We start from the raw sequence: 27,325 nt of genomic DNA, 5'->3' as shown, positions 1-27,325 counted from the left end.
GGTGTCCTACACTGCCTATCACAGCCTGTCTGACAATATGAAGGGGTTGTCACAACCAGTCTTCAGTGATGCCATACTAAAGCTTTCCTGGCAGTCACAGCCTGTTGGTCAATACAAAGGAGATCAAGGTCACCTTCAGTAATGTGTGCTGTACTGCAAGACACTGCCTCTCGAGCGTACATGTATGAAAGGGAAGTCACAACCTGTCTCCTGTGTGGTTATACTAGAACTGTACTGTCAATTTGACAATATAAAGAGGGATGTCACAACTTGACTTCAATGACGTCATTCTGCCCATCACTGCCTTTTTTCAGACTCGACACGACTTCTGTCCCCCCACCTATCCCTGGAATTGGAATACTCCTGCCTGCTAATACTTCCATAATGAGAATGAACGCGCTGCATGCTATTTCAGAAGGACTGGAACAGATCACTGACAATAAACAATCAGTTTTTATAGTGAATTTATTGTACATGTAAAATCAATTGGTGTAACACATGTCTACATGAAATGAGGCTGATGTGGTACTCGTCATATACAATAGACAGGGTTCTCTTGTGAGTCATACACAGTACAAAGGCTAACTTTCTGATTTGAGTTGGATACACTGGCATGTAGTACTTGGCATATTATGCAGTCGGTGCATGCCTGCATGCTCCACACATAAACAGCAATGTGCACTGCATGCAGAACAGATGTACCATTTGAGACATCCTGCATGTCCCTGACGTAACCAACAGTTATCAAATACATGTACGTATACAGAGTGGTCGTGACAAATGATATATTTTACAACTACATGACATTTTTTCAAAACCTGTCACTTTAAAACATCGTAATCAGCAAACTTCACTCACTGACAATCTCCAAGCACGGTCACGGCCAGCCAAAACAATGCGTCGGAAAATGGACAGAAACTAAAAAATGTAAAATCTCAGGTTCACAATATTGCCATAGAGAGGAAGCTTGTTATGTTTGAGAGAACTCGAGTCCACTCAGAATATTCAGAGCAACATATATTGTTACTGGATAAAGAAAAACATCAGCAAAGTGAAGAATAAAATACATCATTTAGGAAAATAAGGGCTCCCAACAAAGTGAAGCAATCATTTTGGAGCCAAATACCGAGAGGATAAAGCAGTCGATGAACTTCCACTCAGAAAGCATGATCAGTCCTTATCATGCATGATCACTCCTTATCATGCTATTGATATGACTCAATATTTCCCAGCAGAAATTGGTGGAATGTCCTAAAAGCAACTTTGTGGACGGCAAGTTGTTAGTTAAAATCCTAATCCTTATTCATCGATCACATCCAAGCACTCCGAGGTGGTTTTCTACTATGGTCCTGGAAAGAAGAACAGGACATTGATTAAGCTTGATGGAGCAGTACAGAATATCTTATGGTTGACCATCCATATGCAGCCCAACCAGAAACTGAACCACACATGGCAACCCTTATGCTTCAGGTTGACAAGAAGTCCATCTCTAAGCTGTAATACCTATAATGGATCAGATCAATAGTGCCAAATATGTGGACAGCAGGAAAGTGTCAGATTCCCATCCTATTTCAGTCTAAAGCGCTCAGTTAAAGAAGAATATCAAGTTGGATCACACCGGACGCATGTCATCACTTTAAGATGCAGTGTTTTCTGAAAAGATCTATCCGTGTTTGTTGAAGAGACACCTACCTTGGGTTGGAATCCATCGATTTTCATCTTCTCTGCTTCTCTTCTCAACATCTCTTCATAAACATCCTCAGCTATCTTCTCCTCCTCCAATTCCTTGGCTAAGCGTTCTCGAGCAGTCATGGCTTCCGTCCGTCGTGAGGTAATCTGCAAGTAGTACAGTCAGAGTCTTTAATGTGTGTCGGTCAAGAAAAACTTGCCCAGAGGTTGAGGCATGTGGGGTGGAGCCGTGGAGCTGTGGTAAGCCACGTTTGCTATCAGCCAGGTCTTATGTGACAGAGTACATGTTTGCTGGCTTTCTCTCCAGGCACTAAAAGACAGCCTCTTTCCTAATATCAAGGCTGCCCAAAGTGCTCAGGCTTCATGGGGTGGTATTTCTGTGGAAACTTGGCCTCCAAAGGGCAAATGCCAGAATTCCTGATTAGCATTGTGTTTACCTGTGCCTCTAGCTCTTTCTTCCTTCCAGCCTTCTCTTCCTCCTTCTTCTCAATATCCCGTTGAGTGAGCTGATTGGCCACCTCGATCTCCCTCAGTAGCTCTTCACGCCTCATTAATGACTCCTCCTGCTCTTTCCTAACCTCATCCATCTGGAGATCAAGCTGCTCCTGGCGACCTTCAAACACCTGCAAAATGGAAAACAATATATAACATGCTCCTACGTAGAAGTCCAAATTATACTATATCGAGTCATTACAAGTTCTACCTATTGCTTGCTTTCTTCTACACTCCCAATGCCAGTGGCACACTCAAGATATCTCTAGAACCACTGATTGAAACCACTTGAAGGAGTCTGTGCTTTTTGCACCAATCTGCACACCGCTAAAAAAAGGAGTAGCTGATGACCGTGGTTATCACGCACAGATCCTTCTGCAGGAAACTTGGCTACAAGGCAATGGTTTAAAACAGGAACCCTCCAAGATATCTACTCTTGAAGTAATAAACTACCTCATGCATGAGTCTTTCCCTGGCTTGCCGCTCCTTGTCCCACTCAGCTTCCCTTTTCTCCCATAACCGTGCTGCTTCCTCCCTGGAACAAACAAGATTAAGAGTCCATAAGAAAACACAAGGGGCATTTTTGTGATCTGGTCCAATCGACATCCATTCTTCATCCATGCACTGACTATAGCAAGCCCATGAAAATCATCCCCAATGCTTCTGATGTCTCTTGAACAATAGTCGCATTGAAAAGCGCATCGCCAGTGCCGTTAAAACATCCGGTATCGGTCTTCATCACTTGGAGCTTGGACAGCCACAATACCAGTCACCAAGGTCCGCTGCAGCTTGGACAGACACAATGCCAGTCACCAAGGTCCGCTGCAGCTTGGACAGACACAATACCAGTCACCAAGGTCCGCTGCAAGAATACCACTGCGCACTCAACCAAAAAACTCTGCACCAGAGGACAGCAGATCAGAACACCAGAAACTCTCAACTTGACAGCCTGTTTAACTAGGACCATGTGACCAAACTCAACCAATAGATGGGTTTGAAAGATTCTTACTGGAATAACATATCGAGTTCTGCCTCTCTGGCTTTTTCTAACTTGAGCTGGTCCTCTACTACCCGCTTCATCCATTTGGCGTCTGCATGTGCCTTCTCACGTCTGCTCGTCAGTATTACCTTCTGCTCCTCCTCCTTCTTAGCCAGCGCAGCAAGCAGTTTCAGATCATCTTCCTAAACAACACAAGCAATGAGAGAGAAAAGACTATATACTCGTTACCTTTGGCAGAAAAATATGTTAGTGATCATGTCTTAACCCCTGCCACCTATTTCTACCCTTTGGTTCCACCAAGGAAGACATCATGTCCGATCTTAAGATGACAACAATTGTGGAAAATGAAAAAGCAACACATATCAGAACATTGCTTACCAATTCTTCCTGAATTTTCTTTGATTTCCTTCTTAGTTGGGCTGTGTGCTGCCTGAGTAACACTTTTCTGAAATGATATCAATAATGCAAGTGAAGCCTCCTCTCGAATCCTTCTGACCTGAATTAGCCTGATACAGAATACATGTTCAAACTCCTGGCTGAACAGCTGAGCCTTCCACACTCAAGGCTTTTTGCTATACAGCATCAGTGGTTAATTTGATGTCCTGAAATGAATACTTTGACCAGGCTTGGAAGAAAACTGCATTCTTGTAGATGACATCAGTAAGAAGAGTCAGCAGCTATGAACAGCACTTCCCTCAGCAGACGTTATTTTCTAATTCTACATGGAAGTCCTACCCAAATTCCTGTCTCTTTCTGGCCTGGTCGACTTTCTTCCTTTCCTCTTCCATTCTATCAAGCTCAAGTCGTTCCTTCAACAAACGATCTTCTTCTTTATTCAAGGCAGACGACTACAAGATAGATGGAAAGCAATTATCAGAAGGTTTCATCAAACCACAAATGTATCACTTGACCAATACAAATTCATGTTGTTAACTGTAGGTAATGAATCTCCATGCAATATTGACCACATCATTCTCCTACCTCCTTATCCCTCTCCTTGAGTTCGTTCATCTGGTCCTTGAGTACAGCCTGCAGTGCCTTCTTCTCAGCCAACCTCTCTTCTTCCTTCTTCTTCATGCGTTCCATTGCTTCCACCCTGTTCCTCTCATACTCGTTCAAGAACCTCTGTTCAGCATCCCGGGCATTAGCCAGAACCTGTAATTATACGATTATTGACATGACCTGTCGACACTCTTTACCACAACTCTCTACTACATGTATTTTCCAATTATCTAAATTGACAGTATCAACATGTCAAAACAATTATTTAAGTCTGAACAGGAATATAAATGTCCACAACCAGATCGGTGCTCAAACTTACAGCCTCCTTCTCTTCCTTCTGTACAGCCCATTTATCAATGACATGTTCCTTGAGCAAGTCCGATTCGATCTGGAAATGTCAAAACGATAACCTTTTTAGGAACGATCAACTACAATTTATGCCAAGCCTCATTAAATGGACAGCAGGCCATGGCGTGTTGTCAATGACGTAAGCCACATCATACAATGATGTCACTGTAGTTCAGGCTCATGAGCCGTGGATAAACTTTGCACGCTGGAGTTTCCTATGCTGCTATATCAGCTTTTTTGCTAGATTCATGGTCGTAGTGAAGTTGGGCATGGGTGAAAGATCTGTGAAGAGATTCATCAGAGGGAGCTCTCTTATAACTTGAACAACAAGTAGTATAGAAATAAGAGCTACATCAAAAAGGTTTGTATGGACACAACTCCAGTCACTACTCACTCTCCTCAGATCTGGATTATTTTGCTTGAAGTGTTCATAAGCAAGCTCCTCAGCGAGAGCCTGACGTTTCTCCTCCCTCGCACTCTTCAACTCCTCAGTCCTCTCCTTCATATCTTTCAAACGGATATAATTATGTTTTGAAACGCCGTGCATTTCAGCCTCCAGTTGATCTCTCTCTTTTTGAAGCATCTCCGCTAACTTTGTGCGGCGTCTTTGTAATTGCAGAGCCCGGATTTCTCGTTCTTGCTGTTGGCCAAATGCATCCATGCTGTAAGAATATTGATTGAGGAGATTGAAACTATGTCCACCAACAGCATGAAGGTTGAGGAGATGGCCCAGAGTGTTGATCATATCAAGACATCTATAATATTGTCAATTATCAACTTGCATGATAATCTGCTAATGCCTGAGCATGCATGGACTTTCACTTTCAAATGCGTTCTTAATTTTTGCTTCAGAACTTACATGATAAAAACTATGCTTATTACTTTCACCTTACCTGTCCTTAAATGATTTATTCGAGGTCCAGAAGTTCTCTTTTGATGCCTTTATGTCTTGATCATGAAAATAACTGACAGTTTTTGACCAACTGTCACGAAACATTTCATCCTGATTCCTCCGACGGATGATAATGGCTTCATGGGGATTCTTTCTGGTTGTGTAGGTTGTTGGCATGTGAGGCAAAGCCATAGCAAAGCTTTGCAACTTACAGCACTTTACTAATTCAGATAAGAAGAAAATTAATTGCTTGAACTGTTTTTAAGGTAAGGATGATCATGGACGACGTCATACCCATTAGAATCGAGTTGATTATCTGTATCATTCATCTGTCAGGACTTTGTAACTAAGTAGGCCTACTACTAGGCCTACTTATAGTTTTATCACCAAAAATATTTCATTGGAAATATCGTCATCATGGTGTGAATAACGATTATACGCACAGCATGGCAATGCTGAATGCAACGTCGATGCCTTCAGACGGGCACGCTTTAGTTTATAAAATACTAACTATACTAGGCTTTTATAAGAAGGCCCTAGTCGCTATCAACAAACACTTTTAAAATCCCCAAAAATGAATGGGACATCATCATGATCATCAGGACAATCCTCTCTGTCAGCGCGGCGGACAGTATGTCCAAGAAACGTGCCTTGTAATACTTGATCTGTTTTATGTTTGAGCCCCGTCTTTTTGTTTTTTCAAGTTTTTGCCCTTTTTCAGTTTTTGGCTCATTGCTAGCTTGTTGACTGCACTGCATGTTATTGTTGGGGATGCGAGGGGCAGTGACAGAGAGGACAGAGAGTAACCATTCAGAGCCTTGATTCAGATGAGGGTTAACTCACAGATTTAGGGTATAGCCTGAATCCTGATCACTAAAAATTCATGAAATGCAAGAAGTTGTTGATGGGATTGTTGATATGAACAGAACGTATAGGAATTCCCTAACGCGAAATGAGTATTCATGTACCAGCGCGGGCTGAGTGCCCGTTATTCGTTTTGGCTATTCCAGCGGAGGGAGGGATTTCCCCAATGACATTGTCTCAGTATACTGAGAAGACAGCTTACCAGTCACATGGCAGGGTGGGGGTGGGGGCAGAGTTAAAAATAGAAATTCCTCTTATGGCTGAAGGCGGTGGTGTGACGTATTGATCACATGATCTGTTTACGAGGAGCAGCTGTCGAAGTTGGAACCTGGAAAAAGAAGTGAGAAAAATGGCAAACATAGGGCAAAATATCGAATCGTGGAAGGGCAAGCTTGACAAAGCATTGCATGAACAGCATGCTCTTTCAGATGTTCTTGCCAAAGTTGAAGCCAAAACTGGTGTAAGACGTCTGTATATTGCTTTGGGTGAGTATTTTTTTTACGTAGCGCATCTGGTTGGCACTTCGTGTATCCACATGCATCCATACACAAGGTCGATGTACACGCTAAGCCTACACATTGTATAACTGCGGTTCACCAGACCGTACACCATGTACACCATGTACACCATGTACACCATGTACACAGGGCCTTCAGACTTCAGTATACTGCGACCTGTGTGCATGTTCTAGGCCGGTAAAAGTGCAGTGGGGCTATGCCTGCATGTTCGATGTATGTTGTTTCTTTGACATCGTATTCGATTCACATACATAGACCTTTATAAATACCAGCACTACGCTGCCGCTACATGCACTACTGCACTAACAGTAGCATTACTTTAGGTACAGCACATGAAAAATTTCTTATAGGCTTGGACCACCAGAACTAGTTGAGATTAAAACTTGAAGAGAATGAAAAAAATTGGCTATTTTGTCGGTTGACCTCTGTTAGAATCACTGTGACTTTTCTCCCACTCTGATGCTTTTGTTCCCTTCTACTTTACAGGTCTGATTGCATTTCTTGCCCTTTACTTGATGATCGGGTATGGGTCACAGTTCCTGTGTAATTTCATCGGCTTTCTCTATCCTGCATATGCCTCGTAAGTACTTCATAACCTTATTTCACTGTTTAGTCATAGTAAAGCTGTATGTTTACGAGATTGATACAGAATTAGAGGTATTGGTTGTCTTATCAAAATCACAAGGATGGAGATAAAATGTTGAACAAAACTGAGACTTAACGAAAGTTTTGGCCAACCTTAGCTCAAACTGTGCAGTTCCACAGTATTCTGTTTAATAATTGTTCATACTTGTTACTTGCAGGGTTAAGGCGATTGAATCAAAAGGTAAAGATGATGATACCCAGTGGCTGACCTACTGGGTCGTCTACAGTGCCTTCAGCTTAGTTGAGACTGTTACTGACATTTTCCTCTTCTGGATCCCCTTCTACTCCTTTTTCAAGGTGAGTGAAGCCGCTGATCTTCTGATGTTGAATATTACAATTTGTGCTGTTCAAGGCGGTTGTAACTTCATACAACATATCAGGTTATGGTTGAACTGAGCTCAAAGCCGGTCCTTGAAAAAAGACAGCTTTCACCTGGTGAAATATTTCCATGTCTTCTGTCTTATTTGAAACTCAGTCCTGGTGTGAGCTCTGTAATTGGATGATTAGGTTTTTAGAATAGTCGCCAATCAGTAGTTGACTTTCCTCTTTAGATGGATTTTACATTTATGACTAACTAGTTATTGTTTCATTTGTGTCTTTGCAGTGCGGTTTCCTTGTCTATTGCATGGTGCCTACCTCCTGGAACGGCTCAATCTTCATCTACTATCGTCTCATTCGTCCGTTCGTCCTCAAGCATCAGGACCAAGTCGATAAGGCGTTGAACCAGGCAACAGAAATCGCTGGCGATGCCCTCAATGAAGGTGAGAAAGGTTTATGCTATGATTAATGACAAATGGACAGCAAAGTAATTTTATCTTGAAGGGCTTATTCCATTACATTGGGAAAGCGTATTAGTTTTCCACATTCCCAAGGCATTGTGGTGTGTTACGATATTGCTGAACAAATAACTCACACAAAATAATCATAGTGTGTGAAAACCACAGTTTCCTGCATTGTCTGTCAGTTTCTACTGCCGTGGAAACCAAGCTCTGGTCCTCACATGCCACCAAGGTAACGACCATGCTTCTCTTTATACATGCATTAGGCTGCGCTCCCCTTTCAGTGACGTTTTAACCCTTCGATGACTTATTGATTGTGGAAGCTCTGAATCTGTTTCCATGAAACTATGGAGACATGACTACAGGTATCAAACAACAACATTGCCATTCGTGCAAAAAAACTTCATTAAAATGCTGGTAAGTTTGACGCGTTCAATTCAGTTGGCAGGGAAAACAATGTGAAAGTAACTTTAAACTAAAGACCATCTAACTGAGGCGTTTTCTGGTCTGCCTGCATTGTTAATTGATGGTCATTCATTCAATAACCTGTTTATGCATTGTTCACTGTCCAAAGTGCAGTCAATCACTATTCTTCCTTGTAATACTTATACTCTGTCATGTTAGTCCTGTTCAAAGCCCTGTTATGGAGGTTGTTTCCACATAAACGCTCACTGTGTGTTAGTGTAACTTATCCATGTTAGTGAACAATACAATGACAATGTAATATGCTATGTCATGTTATTCAGCCAGACGAGTTGTGTCTGGCCTATTGTATGTACAGACCTGCTCAACTGTCTAAATAGCTTGTCTCAGTGTTATGCATGGATCACTTCTTTAATCATTTGAGCTGTCAGGTTAGTTCAGCTATTGATGTTTCTCTGACCCCATGTTTTTTGTGTAAGACCAGCTTGACAATTTTATAATAAAAGTGTTAAAAAAGACTTTTGATTAAGGCAAAAATATGACAGTAAATTGTTACAACATTTTGATCTAGAGTTATATCTAGACAACACAACTTTATTATGGACTTTGTTCGATTTTAAAATCAATAAGTTTAAACGTACAGAGTACAAGCTGTGAAATGAGGTCATCATTTGAGATGGCTGGCTTTGAGTACCGTACTTCAACTGAAGTGGTAAATAAAGGACTTGAAATTGTCATTTCGAACTGAATGTGATGGTCTCATGTCAATGCAAGTATGTATTTGACTGTGACGGAGACTTGTTGCTGTACCATCAAGTTCCAGAGACTTGTTGCTATACCATCAAGGCCCAGAGACTTGTTGCTGTACCATCAAGGCCCAGAGACTTGTTGCTGTACCATCAAGGCCCAGTGACTTGTTGCTGTACCATCAAGGCCCAGAGACTTGTTGCTGTACCATCAAGGCCCAGTGACTTGTTGCTGTACCATCAAGGCCCAGTGACTTGTTGCTGTACCATCAAGGACCAGAGACTTGTTGCTGTACCATCAAGGCCCAGAGACTTGTTGCTGTACCATCAAGGCCCAGAGACTTGTTGCTGTACCATCAAGGCCCAGAGACTTGTTGCTGTACCATCAAGGCCCAGTGACTTGTTGCTGTACCATCAAGGCCCAGTGACTTGTTCCAGTTGCCTTCGTTGGCAGTATTCACCCAACAATTTTCCTCCATCTTTTTCTAAAAGTTTTGCGTGCTGCCAAAATGCAGACCCAGAAAGGTAAGGCTTTCAGTCCCCCACTGTCACATCACCCACTAGCTGAACACCTCTCTGGTGGATGCTTCAGGCCTGGTGATATGGATGGCTGACTTAAGTTGGGGTTGTACTTCTATGTTAATCGGACCTAAAAGTACACGACAAATCTGTTAAGACCGCATTATTGCATGAAAATAACATCCCTTAAATCGAATACGGGCTTAGACTAAGTATAGTAGTCAGCATGGCAACATGTATATACATTGTACATGTACCATCAGCCCAATGGTGAAACTGCCTGCTTCTAGCAGAAGGAATACCGATACAATGTTATGTCTTCAATATAAGACGCAGTATTCTGATCTAGCGATGTCTATCACAACCATCTGCCGAACAAATAGATACAAAATGTATATAGTGTCTCGCATTGTCTCTCTTCGTATGGGCGTCATATCAGGAGTTATTTGTAGATACCCTTCTGTCGCTGGCATTGGCTTGAGGGGGACTGTGTAGATGATTCCAATATCCAAACCCTAAGGAGCTGTCTGCATGTCCGCTCAACTCGCCAAAGATTCATGAATTTTCGGTGCTGGTTACATGTCAATGTTAGCGCTTTGGATTCATGAAACCGGTGGAGCTCCAACTGTTTGAGGTCATCTGTACGCTTGGTGTAAAATACCTAGTGATTTTTGCTAGTATGTAGTGTGATTTTTAGGGTTTCCACTTTGAATTTCAGTATCTTTCAGAGTCGTGGTACAGGCACCACTGCTATTGGCTTCCTTATGATGCCCTGAATGCCAGCACACGATTGAATTTCAAATTTTCCGATAAATGTTTTGGTGGTTGGATTTCAAATTGCTTAAAATCCAATCCCACTTCCATCCCTCTATCACTCGTAAACTGGTATCTTACCAGGATTTTTATCACCACTGGGTACTGCTTGATGGGATCCCAGTTGCAGTCATGTACCCAACTAATGGGCTAGAACTTCACCAGCATGTTGCTTTTCTCTTACATGTAGATGTCAGGGCACGTCTGTTGGTTTGTTTGAAACAATATGAAAGTTTTCTGGCTGGTGAGCGGATCAGTTCAATGATCTAATGAAAAACTATTTTATAACAAGAAGGAACAATGTTGTCCACACCAGCTTAACAAGGTAGATGGTTGTGACTGATCGAGTGGGTTTGAAGTTTAATTTTGAAAATCTTATGCTGTCATCAATTTCCTTTATGTACCTGTTGATCCTCTCGGGATGAATCGTCTGGCTAATCGTCATTTCATTTGACCATCTTTTCTCTTTGCAGCTCAAGATGTGGCGAGTGATGCCGCGAGTGAAGTCATCAGCGAAGCTGTCAAGAGGAACATTGCTGACTCATCTAAAACCGATTAAACGGTGAAACTACGACGTGTTTTATATTGGTTGGACAATAACAATAATATCAATCGTATTTGGGCGCATCATGTTTACACGGTGGATTTGGGATCCAGATATGGACGCTTCTTAGTTAAATCATGGTGGTCCAACTTGTCAAGAGGTGTTTTGGTGGTTTGTGATCATTTATTGGTGTCTGCTGCTGAAACTGGGCCTAATTATTTGGCCAAACTAATTGTTGTAGTACTGCTAAGATGGTCCTCAGGAAGGACACCACTGTTTAACTAAGAGCTCTATGGATGCATGTGTACATAACTGAACCTTGGCAGTAATAACAATAAGGTTTTTAAACTCTTTGATAGTGCTTGTTTGGAATGAATGATATCCTGGTTTCACAGAAATCATACTGTTTTCAAAGAGCTGCTACAAAGTGATCATTTGAGGTCGACCAGTCGGGGCGACTCGGTCGGGAGACAAACGCACATCCTCTCAACTGTGAGGCCAATATCTTCCATGATACTACCGCTGCAGTATTGAACTAAAGCTCTCCAAAAGGATGTAAATACGAGGTGCTTTTTAATCAAAGTATGAACCTGTACGGTCTGACTGACTGCAGTCGCTCGGAGCAATTGGGCTTGCGTTGGCTCAATCCAGATAAATCCGCCTGATAATCTGCAGCCTTGATGATGCGCCTAAATACGGTTTCTATTTGCATTGACTATTGTGGTGTTCTCAAAGAATCTGGCATATATGACATGGTGTGAAGGGAATGAGTCTTTTGCTGCCTTCAAGTATTATATTCAATATGGGTAGGCCCCTAGTCTAACTTGCATTCTTTCATTTTCTGCAATATCTGCTTTAGACAGAAGCCTTTTGCAGTTATCGATAATTCTTGTTTTATGAACTACTTATCATCGTGAGATCTTAGCCAGCATAACCTTCCTTCAAGCGTCCAAGGACGGCCACTGGGAAGACACTCTTGTGTTTTATTGCAGTCGTAAATTGTTCAAATCGGTGAAGGTTATGAGCTGGACACTTCTCAAACATATTGTTGATCTGTATTTTGTAAAAACAACATGAATTCTCCAAGAGTGCATTGTTTTGCCCCATACAAATGTTTTATGTGGGGTGTAGAGAGAATAGTATGACTTGTGTGTGTCCCGTCCTGTGTGTCCCTCTCGCATTGTTTCTGTCGGTGATCTTGTTCTTATCTCAGCCAATTAAAGGTCTTCATGTAGATGTTAGTTTTTGAATTGTTGAAATCAGAGTTTAACTTCTTGTTCACAGATGGTACGTAGGTGCCCAAGTTGCATTATAAAGGTGGCCGTGTCCTGCACCAATTCATAATGTGCAGACGTGTTGTTTACAGTCATTTTCAAGTTAAGATTGTGTAATCGGTTTAGGATTTGTCAAGTCTAAATGGGCCTTATTCATATGAAATAACTAGTCGTACTCAATGAATTTCGAATGAATGCCATATTTTTTAGAAGTGATATGAGGGATCTTTTTCCTATTATAAATAATTCTGTGTCGGAAAGGAATCTAAGTTATTATGAAAGTTACTGCATGTGTATTTTCATCAGATCCACTTTTGAATTTAGTGTCAAGTTATTCTTGGTTTAAAGACAAATATCTGTCTCTCTAGTGCAGCTTTGATCATCGCAAAACTTGGCCCTGTGCCTCGGGCTGGGTATATATTCGATTCATGCTGTCCCTTGGCCCTGAACATGGGGTGACTTGTCACGAGGATGTTTGTTGACTGACTCCGGCTTGAAAACATGTCGTGGCACAAAGTGGCAACGTGAATCACAGCCCACTCTCTGGAAATGACTTGCTTGTTCTTCATGTCACAAATGACAAGTGAAAAGTGACATGTTACATGGACCTTATATAATCCAGCCTAATATGCATTGTCATATTCATCACGCTTGTAGAAATTGACTAAGCTTCTCTACACTCATTGAGCGTTACCTCACATGTAATACAACCTGAAACGTATAGTGTATACTTTATCTGATCTGTGACACCATCTTGGGGTCTCCACATTTTAGATGATTGATCCCCAATACCCTTGTGAAAACCCAGTGATAAGGGCCTACATACTCCGCTGCACAAAACCCAAGTATTAAGGATAATCCACATACAATCTGCAGTGGAATCATTGCAAGTGGCTGTACACTGCAGACCTTGCAAGTGGCTGTACACTGCAGACCTTGCAAGTGGCTGTACACTGCAGACCTTGCAAGTGGCTCTACACTGCAGACCTTGCAAGTGGCTCTACACTGCAGACCTTGCAAGTGGCTCTACACTGCAGACCTTGCTACCTTTTGTAAGCAAAGAGCAGATGCCCTTTTTAAATGAAGCTCAAAATCGTTGTAAGTACATGTACTATCTCAGGCAAAGTGAAATTAAGATTAAGCTGTGATGTTAAAAAGTAAGCAAACTTTTACAGATTTTAGAACCACCCGACAGTCTGATGTTGAACCACGCGGCATCTTGATTTTTTTCGTGACATGTTGACAGTTGTTAAATCCTCACACTTCCATTTGTTGTAACCAGTTGTCACAGATTTTCTATAAAATGTTATGTAACCATACACTCTGTACATGTTACGTGTCTATCTATGCATGTGTTGCATTCAATGGGCCCAATTACGAGGCAAATAAAACACATTTTTAGTCCAAATCACCTTTGTTTTTATATCATTACAATGTATCATCATTGCCGACATCGTAACCTTATTGGATGTTTGCCAGAGATGTGGTGTCCTCTATGGGCGGCAGTCGACCTGTGTGGGATCTTGCTCTGGCATAGACACGAAGGACCATAGCTTTTAGTCTCATCTCACAGAGACTCATTGATCTATCTCGCATGGTGTCTCAAATTTTCTTGTGAGGAGCCTTGAATGTCACTGTTAGTTCCTTCAAACCACAGCGACGGCAGTTCATCCAGAATTATGATTTCTGGCTCCTCCAAATCGAACCTGAACCCTATTGCCTGGTAGCCAATAGTGTGGACCTCTGGACTGTGAGACTCGGCCTTGAGCATTTGTCTGACATGCAGAGAGACACAAGAAATCATCATTGCTGGGTTGCACGGATCCATGCTGTGTCATTATAATATCCATTTGTCCCAGATTGGTCTCTTGAGGACAAGTCACAACCAGAATGCAGGGACAGGCTCAGAGTTCACTTCATGGAGTCGCAATCACCAAGTTCCCATGGAGAGCATTGCAGATTTCACAGGGATAGAATCCTTTGCAGTTCACTTCGTCAACCGATTGTCCTTCCTTACCGGGTGACCAGGCTGGGCCGCTGCATCCAAAGTGTACATGTACATAAATCAGGTGGAACTGGTTCTTCAATAAGAAGTATAGATGCTGCCATCCACAAGAGCTTCTTCGTTACGAGAGACAGCTGAAATGGGGGGTGGGACACTGCGATGCGCTCCTTCAGCTGAGTTTACCAGGGTCACATCATTGTCATGATCTTGTTTGCTGTGCAGCCTGCTCATTGGAAATGACTTGTCTTAAAGTGACACATTACAAGTGAGAACGTGAACTCTATGCAAAGCCAGCCTTACAAGACACAACCAACAATCTGAGATTTGTTATAACAGAACAATTTATTACTTGAATTAAACACATTTTCAACGGATAAAGAAATACAATGATGAGACAAAAAGCCGCGTGAATCAGCCAAACAAAGAGAATGGCCACATTGAACACTGCTAGCACTATTTCAATCTGGGGTAGTACCGACTATATAACAGGCTATGTCATGTACAAATGCCAAGTAAGAGGGCCACGTGAAGAGACGAGCATGATGACTGGGGACACATCTAGCTATTCGTTCCCTAACTTACAGTTCACATCTAGAAACAATAGAAACTTTAGAGAAATTTGACTTATGCTCAATCAGTCTGTATGTCAGTTATATATAGGTACATTTATACAAATACACATATTATAGCTGTTTTAAGACCAGAATTTGTGTTTGCCACCTTGTCGAAAGATAACTAGATCAACTTCAGACAACATTTTGACAAAGTGTGGTGCGATTATAAGATTTAAGGGTTTAAGGTTTAACTCTGTCTAGGTTCAATGACACTACTCACACATGTTACCAACATGCGTTTTGTGAATAAGGTACCAGGCAAAGTTCATCCCATGATGAGAATGCTGGCAGATCTTACATTTCCCACACACCATGCTTATCACAGGTTACACCACAGGCTGGCTTCCTCTGATGTTCCTTGTTCATGCCACAACAGCAATTGTATTGCTACAGTGCTTCCCGCTACAACTTGATCAACAACATGCTAGTTTCGTGTCATCAGTCAGTCCCATACGACAAGAGAGTTTACGATGTGGAAACAAGTCAAGAGGAGAATCCAAACCTAACTGCTGTTTCACTCTTGCCACCCCAGATCACCACTTTTCTCTAACAGTGCAAAATTTGAATCTTTGTCCTACATGTATGTACACTTTCTTTACACCTTTGAAAAGAGATCTCTCTCAGCTTAACAGAGCTTGACCAAGGCGTGTAAAGAGCTACCCATTTATTCACACGCTCACATGCCAGCTCCACTGAAATTGGCAAGATACTTTGCCGCAAAAAATTGGAAGAATTCATAAGGTGCAAAATCAACTGAAATTTGCATTAAAAATGTTTTTTTTCCGTTTACTTTACTGCTAACTATCACACAATATCGATAAACCATTCTAGTTACAGCAAGAAATAAGTACGAAATCACGGTTTTTGAGTCGTTCCAACAAACGTGAACTTTAAGTGTCACAGCTCCAGCGGGTGATTGACTGCGCTTCAAGTGCCACTGTGAATGATATCGGGCTCCTTCTTCAGAACATACGCAGAAGACTGTGACCTTCACCTACTAAAAGGCTCTTTAACCCCCCCAGCTTTGTACGAATGTTACAAATCAATAAATGAGGGGACCAACCTGTATTACACTGACCCTTTGACTATGTGTGATGACCCTGTGTTAATTGATTCTATAAGACTAGATCTTAGATTTAGATTTTGCCACAAAAAGCCTACCAAATTCGATCAATTAAAAGTTTTCTTATATGAAGGGAAGAACATGGCATGACCACCACAATATCCCAGGAGTGCTGTAGAAATGCAACTTCGTAGTTTTGTACAATATATCACCAAAGTTCAGTTCACTAATCGCAATTAGTTGGACTTCCTCAATGAACTGAAAGGACCATACGCACAAAATGACAATGATTATAACAATCTACTTTATATTACAATACGACAAATATTTGGAGTGCAATTTCCATTAGAAGTTGCTGACTAGCATTGAAAACCTGACACTGTGCTACAGCACACAGCGCGTCCTGTCAACTAGATAATGTGGTCTTGCAGTCCAGCTGACCTACTTTGATTTCAAACTCTACCGGCGTAAGCTGACGGCAACCGACCGCCCAAACCACAGAAGAGGGATCTAGCTATTGAAGCACTGCATCCAGGGTACAAAATATACATATTTGCTTAAAAATTTGGGTCAAAATGAACACTTCCTTGTTTCATTAGCAGAGAATTTGATTTTTACCCTTTGGCACAACTAATTAAGATTTGTTTGAGACGCTCAGTAACATCCTGAGTAAAATTGATCTGATCACTACAGAGTGTCCCGGGTCATTTGATGTTGTTTATGTAATGGGAATGTGGACTTTTGACCAAGCCTGGTAGATGGTGCTGTGAGTCATGTACCTTTTTCAGGCCCGTATGAACTCCGTGACTAAAATGCCTTCACGCAGGATGAGCTGTCACAATACAAGCACAGTGATGGAATGGATCTTGCGAGAGGTGATAGCTTTCCCATTCGTCATTTCATCTTGTTTGTTGTCTTTCTGATGAAAAAACCTACCTCCGTATGAGCCTGAACAAGTACATAGACTCGCTGCACCTCCTAGCAGATTCGACAGACCACTCGACCAAGAATGGGATTTGATGGTTCACACCATGTGTGCCCAACATCGCAGGTCTAGAAAACTCTTAAAACAGACCCACGTCACTTTCAAATCAGCTAATAAAACCATTAGCATGATTAGCAACACCTCTAGTTATTCAAAACAAAAAATATATAGCCCCATCAATTCCCATTCTTGATCCAACTCATAAGCGTGCATAAGCCATGTGACATTCAGAGACACTCTGTATATACATGAAGTCTTGTGATCGTACTAAAATAATTTTTGTCCATTGCAATATGAAATGTTTCTAACTGTCAATGAAGTGACATGTTTAAGCAGAGGTCTCCTTAAGGTTGTCAAAATATTCCATCAATTGGTCATATGTAAGTCCCATAGCTTCGTAATCCCATTGCACTTCATTCCGGGTTAAACTCGCCGTCTCCTCGACATTGCCTCCGTTAGGTATCGGGTTGGATGTGATGCGGATGTTACACTCGGAGCCCTTGTATTCCGATACACCACTATTACGATTGCTGCTGTCGGCGGAATTTCGGTTACTCCCACGACGAACAGTCTGATTGCCATTAAAGTCTGCAGGTGGCATGAGTGTCTGAGAACACTGGGTGTTAACACGATTGCGCTCAAGAGTCGCCCGACCAATCCACACCCAGTCTTTTGCCTGGGCAATTGATTCTCCGTGTTCCTTTGGTAACCTCTTACGACGATATCGAACAACGAAGACTACGCAATACGATACGATAACAAAGACTGCCATACAGACCAGGGCCAACAGTGTGTACATCCCGATCTCCAGCGGTGTGACTCCACCGATTTGATCAATGCGTTGCCGCCGCGCCTCCTGCATTGCACTGCTCTCAGGGCTCTTTGATAGTTCACCAAGATCTAGATCCATGTCGCTTAAATCAGGCGCATTCTGCTCCGGATCATTTCTCAGATCATCCTGTGCCGAATGCTTCTTCTCTGGGCCAAGGTTAAGATCAAACATGCCCTTTTTGCCCTGTGAGGGCTTTATATCCCAACGACCACCGGCACGGTTGTCCTTCTTGAAGAAATCATCATTCTGCAACTCCTTGTCTAAGTCTTTTAACTCGACATTAACGTATACGTAACTCACAGCGAGGGGATCTGAAACCTTGCGACGACACTCGTCCCCAAGCTCCATAGAGAGTTTGAGCAATTCTCCCTTGCCTGGGCCCATCGCCTTCACTCTTGGACGGTCAGCTGTCATTAGAGGGCCAAATGCTACCACGTGATTATTAATGGTGTCCATTTCAAGGAAGTAATCGTTTGGATTGATCTGATGAAGAGGGATGATGGTTTCGTCCGTGAAGTGAACAGCTATGTCAAGGAATCCTTCCTGGAAGTAAAATCAAGATAAAAAGTTTTATAAAAAGTCTATGCCTTGGAGCTCTGTTGAAACATGACCAACTTTGTATTCGTGTCCAATATCATTCTTAGCTATTATTTTGTTTCTTGGACTAAGGTAGTGGGCAAGCCATAAGTAAGAGAGGCAGTGACAGAACACTTCACACAGGTGGGCCTGCTCGGCCAAAGGATGTTGAGATGACTGATGGAGGCAGGAGGGCAGGAGCACTCCTCTGAATGTGTATCGAGGACTTACCTGACCAACATGTTTTAGATCTTCGAGAAGTTTGACCCGAGCTATGTATGTTCCCTGCAGATCTCCAGGTCCCTGAACCTCGACATCCAATCCAGCGACCAGAGTAGCTTCAAGACGTTTGATGCTCACTTTGTCCGTGCTCACACGCACTTCCTTCGCACCGATTACTCGTCCTGTCCTTGACATTACCTGAATTCATAAAACCATTTAAAAAATCTAAATGGTTGCAAGGAACAAGGCCTCGAAAATCGCTCCATGATGCCTCTACAAACCTGTGCAAGACATACGTCATCAAGAAATTAAAGATAAGTTTAATTTGTTACCCCAGTGCAAGAAACGCAACCAGGCCTCTGGAGACGTTGTTTCACAATCCCAAGAACCATGGCACGTTGCAGTTCTATGACTTACAGTCTTGAATGTGTGTGGTAGGCCACCTCTACTAGTCAATCTACTCTACAGCAAACCTGAACTGAAGGTCTTGTCATGAACTTACCTGCACTTCAGTGCGACCTTTTGACTGCCCTTCAATAATGCGTCCATCAAGCCTGGCGATCCTTGGGTCAGACACCCTCAGGCGATTAGCTACGTTCTCCGTAATATCAAGCTGGGCTTTTCTGTTCAACCAATATGTCGATTTTCCCATCTCGGAAAGAACAAAGCGGGTGTACACTTTTATGTCGGCTTGTTGGAAACGCAGGTGACAAGTACTTCCATCATCATCACTGTTCTTGGTATCACGTTCCGGCAAAGAGGCTGGGCTGTCCATGCTACCAAAATCAGTGCCCCGAGTTTTCCTGGAACAAGTTTGAAATACGCTTGTATAGATACATACATACATTCATATGACAAACTTAGAAACTACACTGGAACTCCGGTCAGCGACTACCCCGCCGGGTAAGGGTAAGGGTAAGGGTTAGCAGAAAAAAAGTCCAAATTTGGAAAAATTTTCAAAGTCAAAAAAGTTTTGGGACTGATGATGTTGGTTGATTTTGAGCAGGAAAAAAAAAACAGTGAAAAAAAGTTTTGGACTTAGAAATTTTTTTCGGGTTAGGGTAAGGGTTAGCAAAAAAAGAAGTCAAAATTTTTTAACTTTGAAAATTTCTAGAATTGTCAACCTGGCACCACCCCCCCCCCACGTGGCTGGCTATTACACTTCGAGGAAAGGGAATCTTGGCTGGTAGCTTCCGTTTACAAATGGTTCACCACCAACATACCTAACATGACCAATTACTTAATCCTGACAGATTGACGGTTTTATGGCATGGCACCTTCTGTGGCCATACTGCGAGTTGAAAATAGATCAGACATCCCCTATAGCTATATGGCACAAACTGGCAGACGCTGAGTATCACATACTTGAATATGCTGGCTGTAATTAGTATTGCATAGCTTTAGGTAAGAGGAGTTAACGCAAGGACAACAGTACACCAGAACCAGCCACTATAAAGGATGACCTACAATCTTTGTTTTCAATGCATTATGGTTTGGTTTCCCCACTTGATCCTTTCCCTTATGAGTTTTGATAGTTGATCAATGTTACATCACAAGTTATTGAAGACTTTGACGTTACCTTGTATGAACATCAGGTGCTTTCCACAGCTTTATCTGACTCAGTTTTGTGTCGGATATTTCGACATTGACGGGCACCTCCGGGATCCAAACGGTCAGCTGAACTTCTTGGATTTTATCGGCATGTTTTAGAATAATAGTGGCATTCCTGGCTCCATTTGTTTCTGTTCCGTCCACGTACACATGCGAACAATCCAAAGTCACCTGGGCAAAAGAATGATTACATAAGTTATAAAAACTGCATATAAATAAGTGCAGTATAAATCGTCTTGGTGTCAGTCAGTTCATCAAGAGAAGAGGAGATCACATCTCATTCAGAGAACGTGACAATCAAAGTCAAGTGACTTGCCAAAGGACAAGATTCAAACCCACAACAATCTGATGATGAGTATGTAATCTGAACTGCTAGACCATGCTGTACGTCTGGAATATCATGACGATCAGAGTACGTCTGCTTAAACTAGGCTTGAGCAGTCAGTAGGGAAGAACTGTACCTTGATGACTTCTTCATCCATCGAGTGACAGCTGCACAGCTTTGTGATGTCATCAGTGTGGCCGGATGTTCTCACAGCGTACACCTGGATTGACCATGTTTGTCGTCGACCAGTCAGGATAGCAAGATTGAGCACTTCCCAAATCTATAAAGTCAAAATAAAGATGGGTTTTCACCAGTCAAAACAATCCCTTAGATATCTCCTAAAGGTCTCTCTATGACAACCTACCAACTGTAACATTGGTTTCTAAGCTCACAGCAAGACCACTCTCATCAGTGCAACAGTAGCAAACATTATCTTGAGCATCAAAAGCTAAACCAACCCAAACATTTCCAGTGAGTTGAATGGCGAGTGTGTAGGACTCCCCGTGTTTTTTAATCCCTCGTCAAAGCAGTGAACCAAACGCTAGAAACTATTTCATTCGAGTCATAGACAAAGGTATTGATTTCCAAAACTTATGCAGATTCTGATATTGGTACAACACAGAGAAAATCACGTTTCCATGGCAACAGTTACTACAGCTCTCGCAGGCTTGCCATATGTATGACATCCACGATCTGGATTGGTGTGTTCTACCCAGAATAGCATTACCAGTGACGTCTGCACACAACATGCAGACGCAAGACTGTTATCACAGCAACACTTCAAAGATGCAACATTCAAGTTCGCACCATTTTAGGTTTGTAATAGTAGAATAGAACAGAATAGATGGCTTCCTTCCTTGCATTCTGCCAACCGGAAACATGAGCATTGATTGTGTTGGGATATTTTTTTGAAATCTACATGTTCACAGTGATGTGACTAAAGGGGTGGTAACATGACAATTGGGATTGGAAAGCAGACGCCATTAAAAATCACCATGACTCGTCATGGTGTCAATGCTGTGTCGCAATGACAGACCTTGTTTGGGGAGCCGACACCAACCACCAACTCACAAGGATCATATCTCAAACCACCCCCAGCATTTCTGCAGCTCCAATTTATTTGTGACCTTTTGAAATTTCAAAGCTAATCTTCATGGATCATGTGTATTGCAATAAGCTGACATCGGGCTGACTCTACGCCTTTTTCACACAAGAGAATGGTTTCATCAGAAAGTGAACAGTTTGTTTGATCAGTAGATATGACTGACACCCAAGTTTAGTTGACACCAAGCAGAGTAGGCCTTCAATGTTTCCATGACAACATACCTTGAGAACAGGAACAATATGATAATCCTCATCTGGACTGACAGGAATTCTTGTCGACGCCCTTAGCTGTTTCACCGGACCAACAGCCAGGTGACTCGGCATGTACTGGATCTGCCAAAAGATTCGCCCGTCTATATCGCCGTCACGGACAGTCTCCTCCTCAACCTCGAACACCCAATCATATATGTCTTGAATCCTGAAAGGTACCACGTACAAAATTGAGATCAGTATTTCATCATGATTTATGAGCTGAGTGAGTTCTGAGCTCGGTAGACCAGAGACATGGAGACTGAGTGTCCTCGCACAATACTGCAAAGCGCTAAGTTCTCCTGAGCTTCTATTTTATCGGTTTCGGCGCGATAGGCATTATTTGTGATAGGCAGTTCCTGGGCATAACAACAGGTGGCACCACTGCTCTCATTGCAGTGTCAGAAAGTGTTAAAATGGTCTGCATACCAACGTTGTGACTCTAAGTGTGTAGGCACTAATGGTAGGAGGCATGTAATAAAGGTCGCAGAAGTTTCCCACACCAACATTGACCTAATTACATCCGACAAATTGAAGCAATGGCCACCACCCGATCACTGGAGACAGTCCCTTACCTAGAGGCCTTGGTGTACACTTTGTCGCTATTAACTGTTGCCACGACAACCGCTCCCCTTCGTTTAGTGTTGAGGTCGACGTCAAGATGCCATCGATCAGGATCCCTCGCTTCCACACCAATCACTTTAATTCCTCGTCGCACGCGGATTCTGCAGATGGAAGAGAGAAGCAACGATGCCGTCACAATCTCCAGTTACTGTGTCAGAGGTCAATGACAAAGACACATTGAAAGGCATATTGTATCCTAATGGTAAAAATCCTAAAGGTAAAGAATCCTAACCGTAAAAATCCCAATGGTAAAATCCCAAATTTTAGCATTTTTTACTAATTTGAACAAAAATTTATTTCTTAAAAAAAACAATTTTTTAAACTAATCTAACAAAAATTCCCTCCACTTTTCCAAATAAACACATTCCAAAATGGATAAAAAATAGCAAAAATATTTCCGAAAATCGCAAAATATTCCAAATATCTCCACCACTTATTAGTAACCTTGGTATAAATGAGAGAACACCTACCTGACAGTGAATTTCTGCACATCTGATTCAGCCTGCAACTTGACTGCTCCCCTAAACTTCGTACCAGGTAGAACTGGATCCCTCGGCACATAGAGCAAGATGTGTTGGTCCTCTTTTAGCTCCTTATAGCGGGTCGTATCCTTATCCAAACGCACCGCACCAACATAAAACTTTTGCAAACTCTCCACAGTTCCTTCTGTGTCATATTTGATGATGTTGGACGAGCTCGAACATTCCACGTTCTTTTCGATCGGATAATATGAGTAGTAAACATCCGCACTGCGATAAGGATCCTTCCACCACAAGTCGGGAATTACAATATCTGCTGTGCACTTGTTTCTGTGTCCATCTAAAATACAGACTGACGCGGCTCTCTGCATGTTGAACTGGGCATGGACCTGCAAGCACCATCTCTGCTCGGAGATAACAGGCTTAGACTGAGCATTTTTGTTCTTATTTGATTTAGCATTGTTCGGTGGAACCTGGATTATTTGACTAGAATGGCACAGGACTTGAAGGACCGGCCGCTCTCGAGTCAGAGACCGCGATACTATATGTGCACTTATCTCTATATTTTTTAAGCTTTCTAAATTGACGCTTTCATTCTTATGACTAGTGATGAAACTGTTCTGATTGACTAGACCCTCCGCTTCAAACTGTCCATATTTTGCCTTGACCATATTGAATGGTGACGGGTGTGTGATGGCAAACTGTCCTTCTTGTAATAATGGGTTAAAGATAGAACTCTTCAAAGTCAATGGTTTGATGAAGTATGCTCGATCTCTTTGAGTAAATGAAACATCAACCGATTGAGCACAACCTGAAATTAGCAAAAATTAAACTATTTTACAAGTCTTTTTGTACAACCAATTAGATTAGCTTTTACCATCGTCTGAGAAACAAGAGCCCCGTGCCTGGCGCTCAGCTGAAATATATTTTAGAGTAACAGCAAAAAGATGCATGAAATATAAACTGAAAAAGACTTCTATTAGCTGCACTTTGATAGCAAACATGATAACCTTACAACTGGTAGGTCATCTCAAATCTGATAAATGATTTGATCACAGAATGGGTTAAATCAAATCTGATACAGTCACGTCAGTTGCATTCTTGAAGATCTCATGAGGCCTATGCACAAATGATACAAATAGGCCTTGAGAATATAAACATGCCCTATTTGTAAGTGTTTCTTCAATCATGGAAGTAGGCCTTCATGTGGAGACCATGTTCTGAGCTGACAGTGCTGTAGCATCTCACCTGACCAATCATTGATTGTGAGACAAGATATAACATAGGCCTTGTAATCATGTTCCATTTATGTCAGTATCCTCACTCGCATCCTAAAGAATCAGGGGTTAATGTTTGCCTCTCCGGCCCTGCACATAAACCCCGAGACATCTGCCCTCATTTGGTGAAGGCTCATGCAGGGCACAATCAGAGCATTGTAGGTCTCAGTATCATCACAGGCCTAAATCATCATTTTGAGGGGGACTATAGGAAGGAGCCAACAGGGTCGAGTTACACAAAGTTGCCAATAGGTTTCGCTTTTCTCATCATATTACATCACCACTATTCATACAGATTGTATGAGGAAGGGTTTTATCACTAAGTCAAACCAAACCCTATAGGCTACTGTGCAAAATAGTCAACTGAAGACCACCATAAACGCCACAGCTTGAACTGCCCATGTTCCCCCTTTAAAAAGATCTATATTTTGTGCAGTACAGTAGTACCTCTCTATCAAGGACACCCTCGGGACTAACAAGTGCTGTCCTTAATAGCGAGGTGTCCTGATTAGAGAGGTCAAATTGAATGCCCGGGAAACACCCAATTTAACCCAAAACTAGTGTCCTTTAGAGAGGGTGTCCTTAGTAGAGAGGTGTCCGCTAATGGAGGTTCTACTATATTTCAAGAATTCTGCCCATAGGCCCTATGATAGCTTCCTTTCGCCAGAGCAGGTCACCAGTAAAGTTTGTCCTAGCCCAGCCAAATGGCAACATCATAGATATCTGCATCCACTCATTCTGGCCATTGCCATTGGATTGGATATAGGCCTAGGCCCTATTAGTATTAGCAGATCAGCCTGGCCTACTATTACAGCCTACACATTTCATTGCCGATATTTGTCCCGTGCGTCAATCGATATATATATTACATGCAAAACCTGAAGGCATACATATATACTGCTAGCGTGCTGTATAATACACAGCGAAGCTGGCTATACTATACTACTAGCATCACCGTGTATGCTAACTGGTAGATAGATGTAAGCGACATACCTGCTAGAACCTGGCCCAGTAATATCCATAGCCCATTCCAAAAGAGCCGTATCGAAATCATCCTGATGTCGAGGATATCCACAGCCATTACATAAATGTCCACAACTGTATTCCAACGGGGGTATTTGTGGGAGTTCGAGTATTTTGACAAACGTCTACATCAGCATCGCTGCGTTACATGCACTACTTTCATTAATTAGAATATCATTGCGCCGTATCACTGTTAGTTCCGCATACATTATCCTTGATATGGTATCTGCTCTATGCTATATGCTGCTATATGCTGCTGCTATACAGCATGCAGCAGTCGAAAGTCACACAAGGGGGGGGGGGGTCATTAATGGGGGTCTTAAGTTGGCATTTCTTTAGAAAATGCTTTCTCGGGGAAATGTGCCTATTATATATCAACTACCGATATTCTTATATTTGAGATCTTAGAGTAACTAGACCTGTTTCTGTCTCTGGGATTGTTGATTCTTACTCTAAGGTAGCACTAGGCCTAATAGTATAGGCCAATTCTTTGTTCCCTGGACATTCTATACAAGGACATTTCAAACTTCTAAACCGGTGTGTCAGTATATCATGATATTATGTCATGCAGGGTGTGAGCCTAATCAAACTGCATTATTAGGCCTAATCTAAAGTTCAGACGTTATCTCGTTGTGCCATGTGCAGTTCCGGGTAGTCTGCGGATTGAACCATTGGAGTATTTACCAGAGCAATTTTCCGAAATGCTTAGGAATAAGCCTCCATAAGATACACTCCGGATGCAGTGGACCGGCCTCGTTCCTCACATACGGAGACCAGTTAGGATGACACAATTAATGGGCTGCCCAGGGAGTCTACCATAAGAAGGTGCTAAGAGACAAAAAAATGGCGAATATTTCACCGCCCCATTTCACCATGGTGATGTGCAGAAAGATCACCATGGTGAATTGTGGATTTACCATGTGAAAATGAGACACATTTTTCACTAAGGGTAGAGACATGGTCCACCCTGTAGAAAGATGGTGCACTACACTACGTTGGGAGAGTACACATCCAGTTGCAGAGAACGCCTAGTAAAGGGGCATGGCACATCCAGCAAAGACTTGGGACACTTACTCTGTAGCGACACTGATCGTGCGCTATGAAGGGTAGTGCACGTTCAGAAGAGACATGGGGCACATGTAGAACCTGACACACCCTGCAGATCAGAGCAATGGCACACCATTGGGGACAAGGCGCACAAGGTAGCGAAAAGGAACATCCATTTGAGGGAAGAGCAAGGCCAGTCGATCTACTGTCGCATTGGCAAAAGTCATTTCTGACGAATATGGGGCCTCCCCAGCAGATTAACATAGAGCCACGGTAAATCCGTATGACATTTGGCACATCTTTACAAGTCTCCGTCACTGTCAGGTGCCGCCATCTGAGATAAGACATTGGAACTAGTCATTTGCCTAAAATAAAAAATATCGCCCGTTTTTAGGGCGGGGAGGATTTACAGCTGGAACCCCTGAACCAGCTCCGCAGACCCGTTATCCATCACGTCAAAGCAAGCATGAACCTGGTTCAAATCTGCGGTATGTCTTACTTCCATACCAAGATGTTTTCTCCCAGCATTCCTCCCATGGGGATGTCGTCTATACGTTTTATGTAGTACTAATGGTCCACGGCAGGGGAGCTACAGGGAGGGAATGGACCAGAACATGGTATGTACACAACAGGGGAGCTGGGGAGGAAGGACTTTCGTTTAAACTGACCAGAACCTGGTATAACTGTCCTAAAAGTCTGGTCCAGAGTAGTCTCTTTATGTAATTGAGGGTGACTTTGATC

General features: G+C 42.3%; 3 protein-coding genes across 4 annotated transcripts; 1 reads left to right on the top strand and 2 right to left on the bottom strand.

Annotated features, from left to right (window-relative positions):
- Window positions 1-457: 457 nt before the first annotated feature.
- On the bottom strand, window positions 458-6,405 carry LOC135483462 (trichoplein keratin filament-binding protein-like). Its single transcript, XM_064764412.1, has 12 exons — window positions 6,267-6,405; window positions 5,425-5,644; window positions 4,926-5,193; window positions 4,503-4,571; window positions 4,163-4,336; window positions 3,917-4,029; window positions 3,560-3,626; window positions 3,191-3,363; window positions 2,635-2,716; window positions 2,127-2,312; window positions 1,693-1,836; window positions 458-1,349 (listed from the first exon to the last, which is right to left on the bottom strand). Exons 2-12 carry the CDS (start codon window positions 5,613-5,615, stop codon window positions 1,311-1,313), a joined length of 1,506 nt encoding a protein of 501 aa, XP_064620482.1. The 5' UTR covers window positions 5,616-5,644; window positions 6,267-6,405; the 3' UTR covers window positions 458-1,310.
- A 171-nt stretch (window positions 6,406-6,576) lies between these two features.
- Window positions 6,577-13,956, top strand: LOC135500182 (receptor expression-enhancing protein 5-like). Of its 2 annotated transcripts, XM_064791432.1 has the most exons (6): window positions 6,577-6,772; window positions 7,292-7,385; window positions 7,609-7,747; window positions 8,055-8,211; window positions 9,891-9,923; window positions 11,204-13,956. In XM_064791432.1, exons 1-6 carry the CDS (start codon window positions 6,637-6,639, stop codon window positions 11,287-11,289), a joined length of 645 nt encoding a protein of 214 aa, XP_064647502.1. In that variant the 5' UTR covers window positions 6,577-6,636; the 3' UTR covers window positions 11,290-13,956. The 2 variants fall into 2 exon arrangements, with proteins under 2 accessions (XP_064647502.1, XP_064647511.1); XM_064791441.1 differs by lacking the exon at window positions 9,891-9,923.
- Window positions 13,957-14,882: 926 nt separating this feature from the next.
- Window positions 14,883-25,690, bottom strand: LOC135500173 (transmembrane protein 132D-like). The gene is made up of 9 exons (XM_064791423.1): window positions 25,508-25,690; window positions 23,229-24,048; window positions 22,710-22,859; window positions 22,108-22,303; window positions 20,918-21,061; window positions 20,425-20,627; window positions 19,348-19,648; window positions 18,855-19,043; window positions 14,883-18,590 (listed from the first exon to the last, which is right to left on the bottom strand). Exons 1-9 carry the CDS (start codon window positions 25,593-25,595, stop codon window positions 17,544-17,546), a joined length of 3,138 nt encoding a protein of 1,045 aa, XP_064647493.1. The 5' UTR covers window positions 25,596-25,690; the 3' UTR covers window positions 14,883-17,543.
- Window positions 25,691-27,325: the final 1,635 nt, after the last annotated feature.

Source organism: Lineus longissimus, chromosome 2, assembly GCF_910592395.1.
Source record: "Lineus longissimus chromosome 2, tnLinLong1.2, whole genome shotgun sequence".
In the NCBI taxonomy this organism is placed as follows: Eukaryota; Metazoa; Nemertea; class Pilidiophora; order Heteronemertea; family Lineidae; genus Lineus; species Lineus longissimus.
The sequence above is the reverse complement of the archived record's forward strand: the minus strand, read 5'-3'. Positions and strand labels throughout refer to the sequence as shown.

Coding starts and splice junctions, on each gene's coding strand:
- LOC135483462 (XM_064764412.1), bottom strand. CDS start 5,615: ATGGCTTTGCCTCACATGCCAACAACCTACACAACCAGAAAGAATCCC. Junction 4,337..4,502: donor AGAAGGAAGAGAAGGAGGCT/GTAAGTTTGAGC, acceptor GTATAATTACAG/GTTCTGGCTAATGCCCGGGA. Junction 4,030..4,162: donor TCAAGGAGAGGGATAAGGAG/GTAGGAGAATGA, acceptor TCTATCTTGTAG/TCGTCTGCCTTGAATAAAGA.
- LOC135500182 (XM_064791432.1), top strand. CDS start 6,637: ATGGCAAACATAGGGCAAAATATCGAATCGTGGAAGGGCAAGCTTGAC. Junction 7,386..7,608: donor CTCTATCCTGCATATGCCTC/GTAAGTACTTCA, acceptor TGTTACTTGCAG/GGTTAAGGCGATTGAATCAA. Junction 8,212..9,890: donor TGGCGATGCCCTCAATGAAG/GTGAGAAAGGTT, acceptor TTTTTCTAAAAG/TTTTGCGTGCTGCCAAAATG.
- LOC135500173 (XM_064791423.1), bottom strand. CDS start 25,595: ATGGCTGTGGATATCCTCGACATCAGGATGATTTCGATACGGCTCTTT. Junction 24,049..25,507: donor ACTGGGCCAGGTTCTAGCAG/GTATGTCGCTTA, acceptor TGCTAATTTCAG/GTTGTGCTCAATCGGTTGAT. Junction 18,591..18,854: donor ATCTAAAACATGTTGGTCAG/GTAAGTCCTCGA, acceptor TTTTACTTCCAG/GAAGGATTCCTTGACATAGC.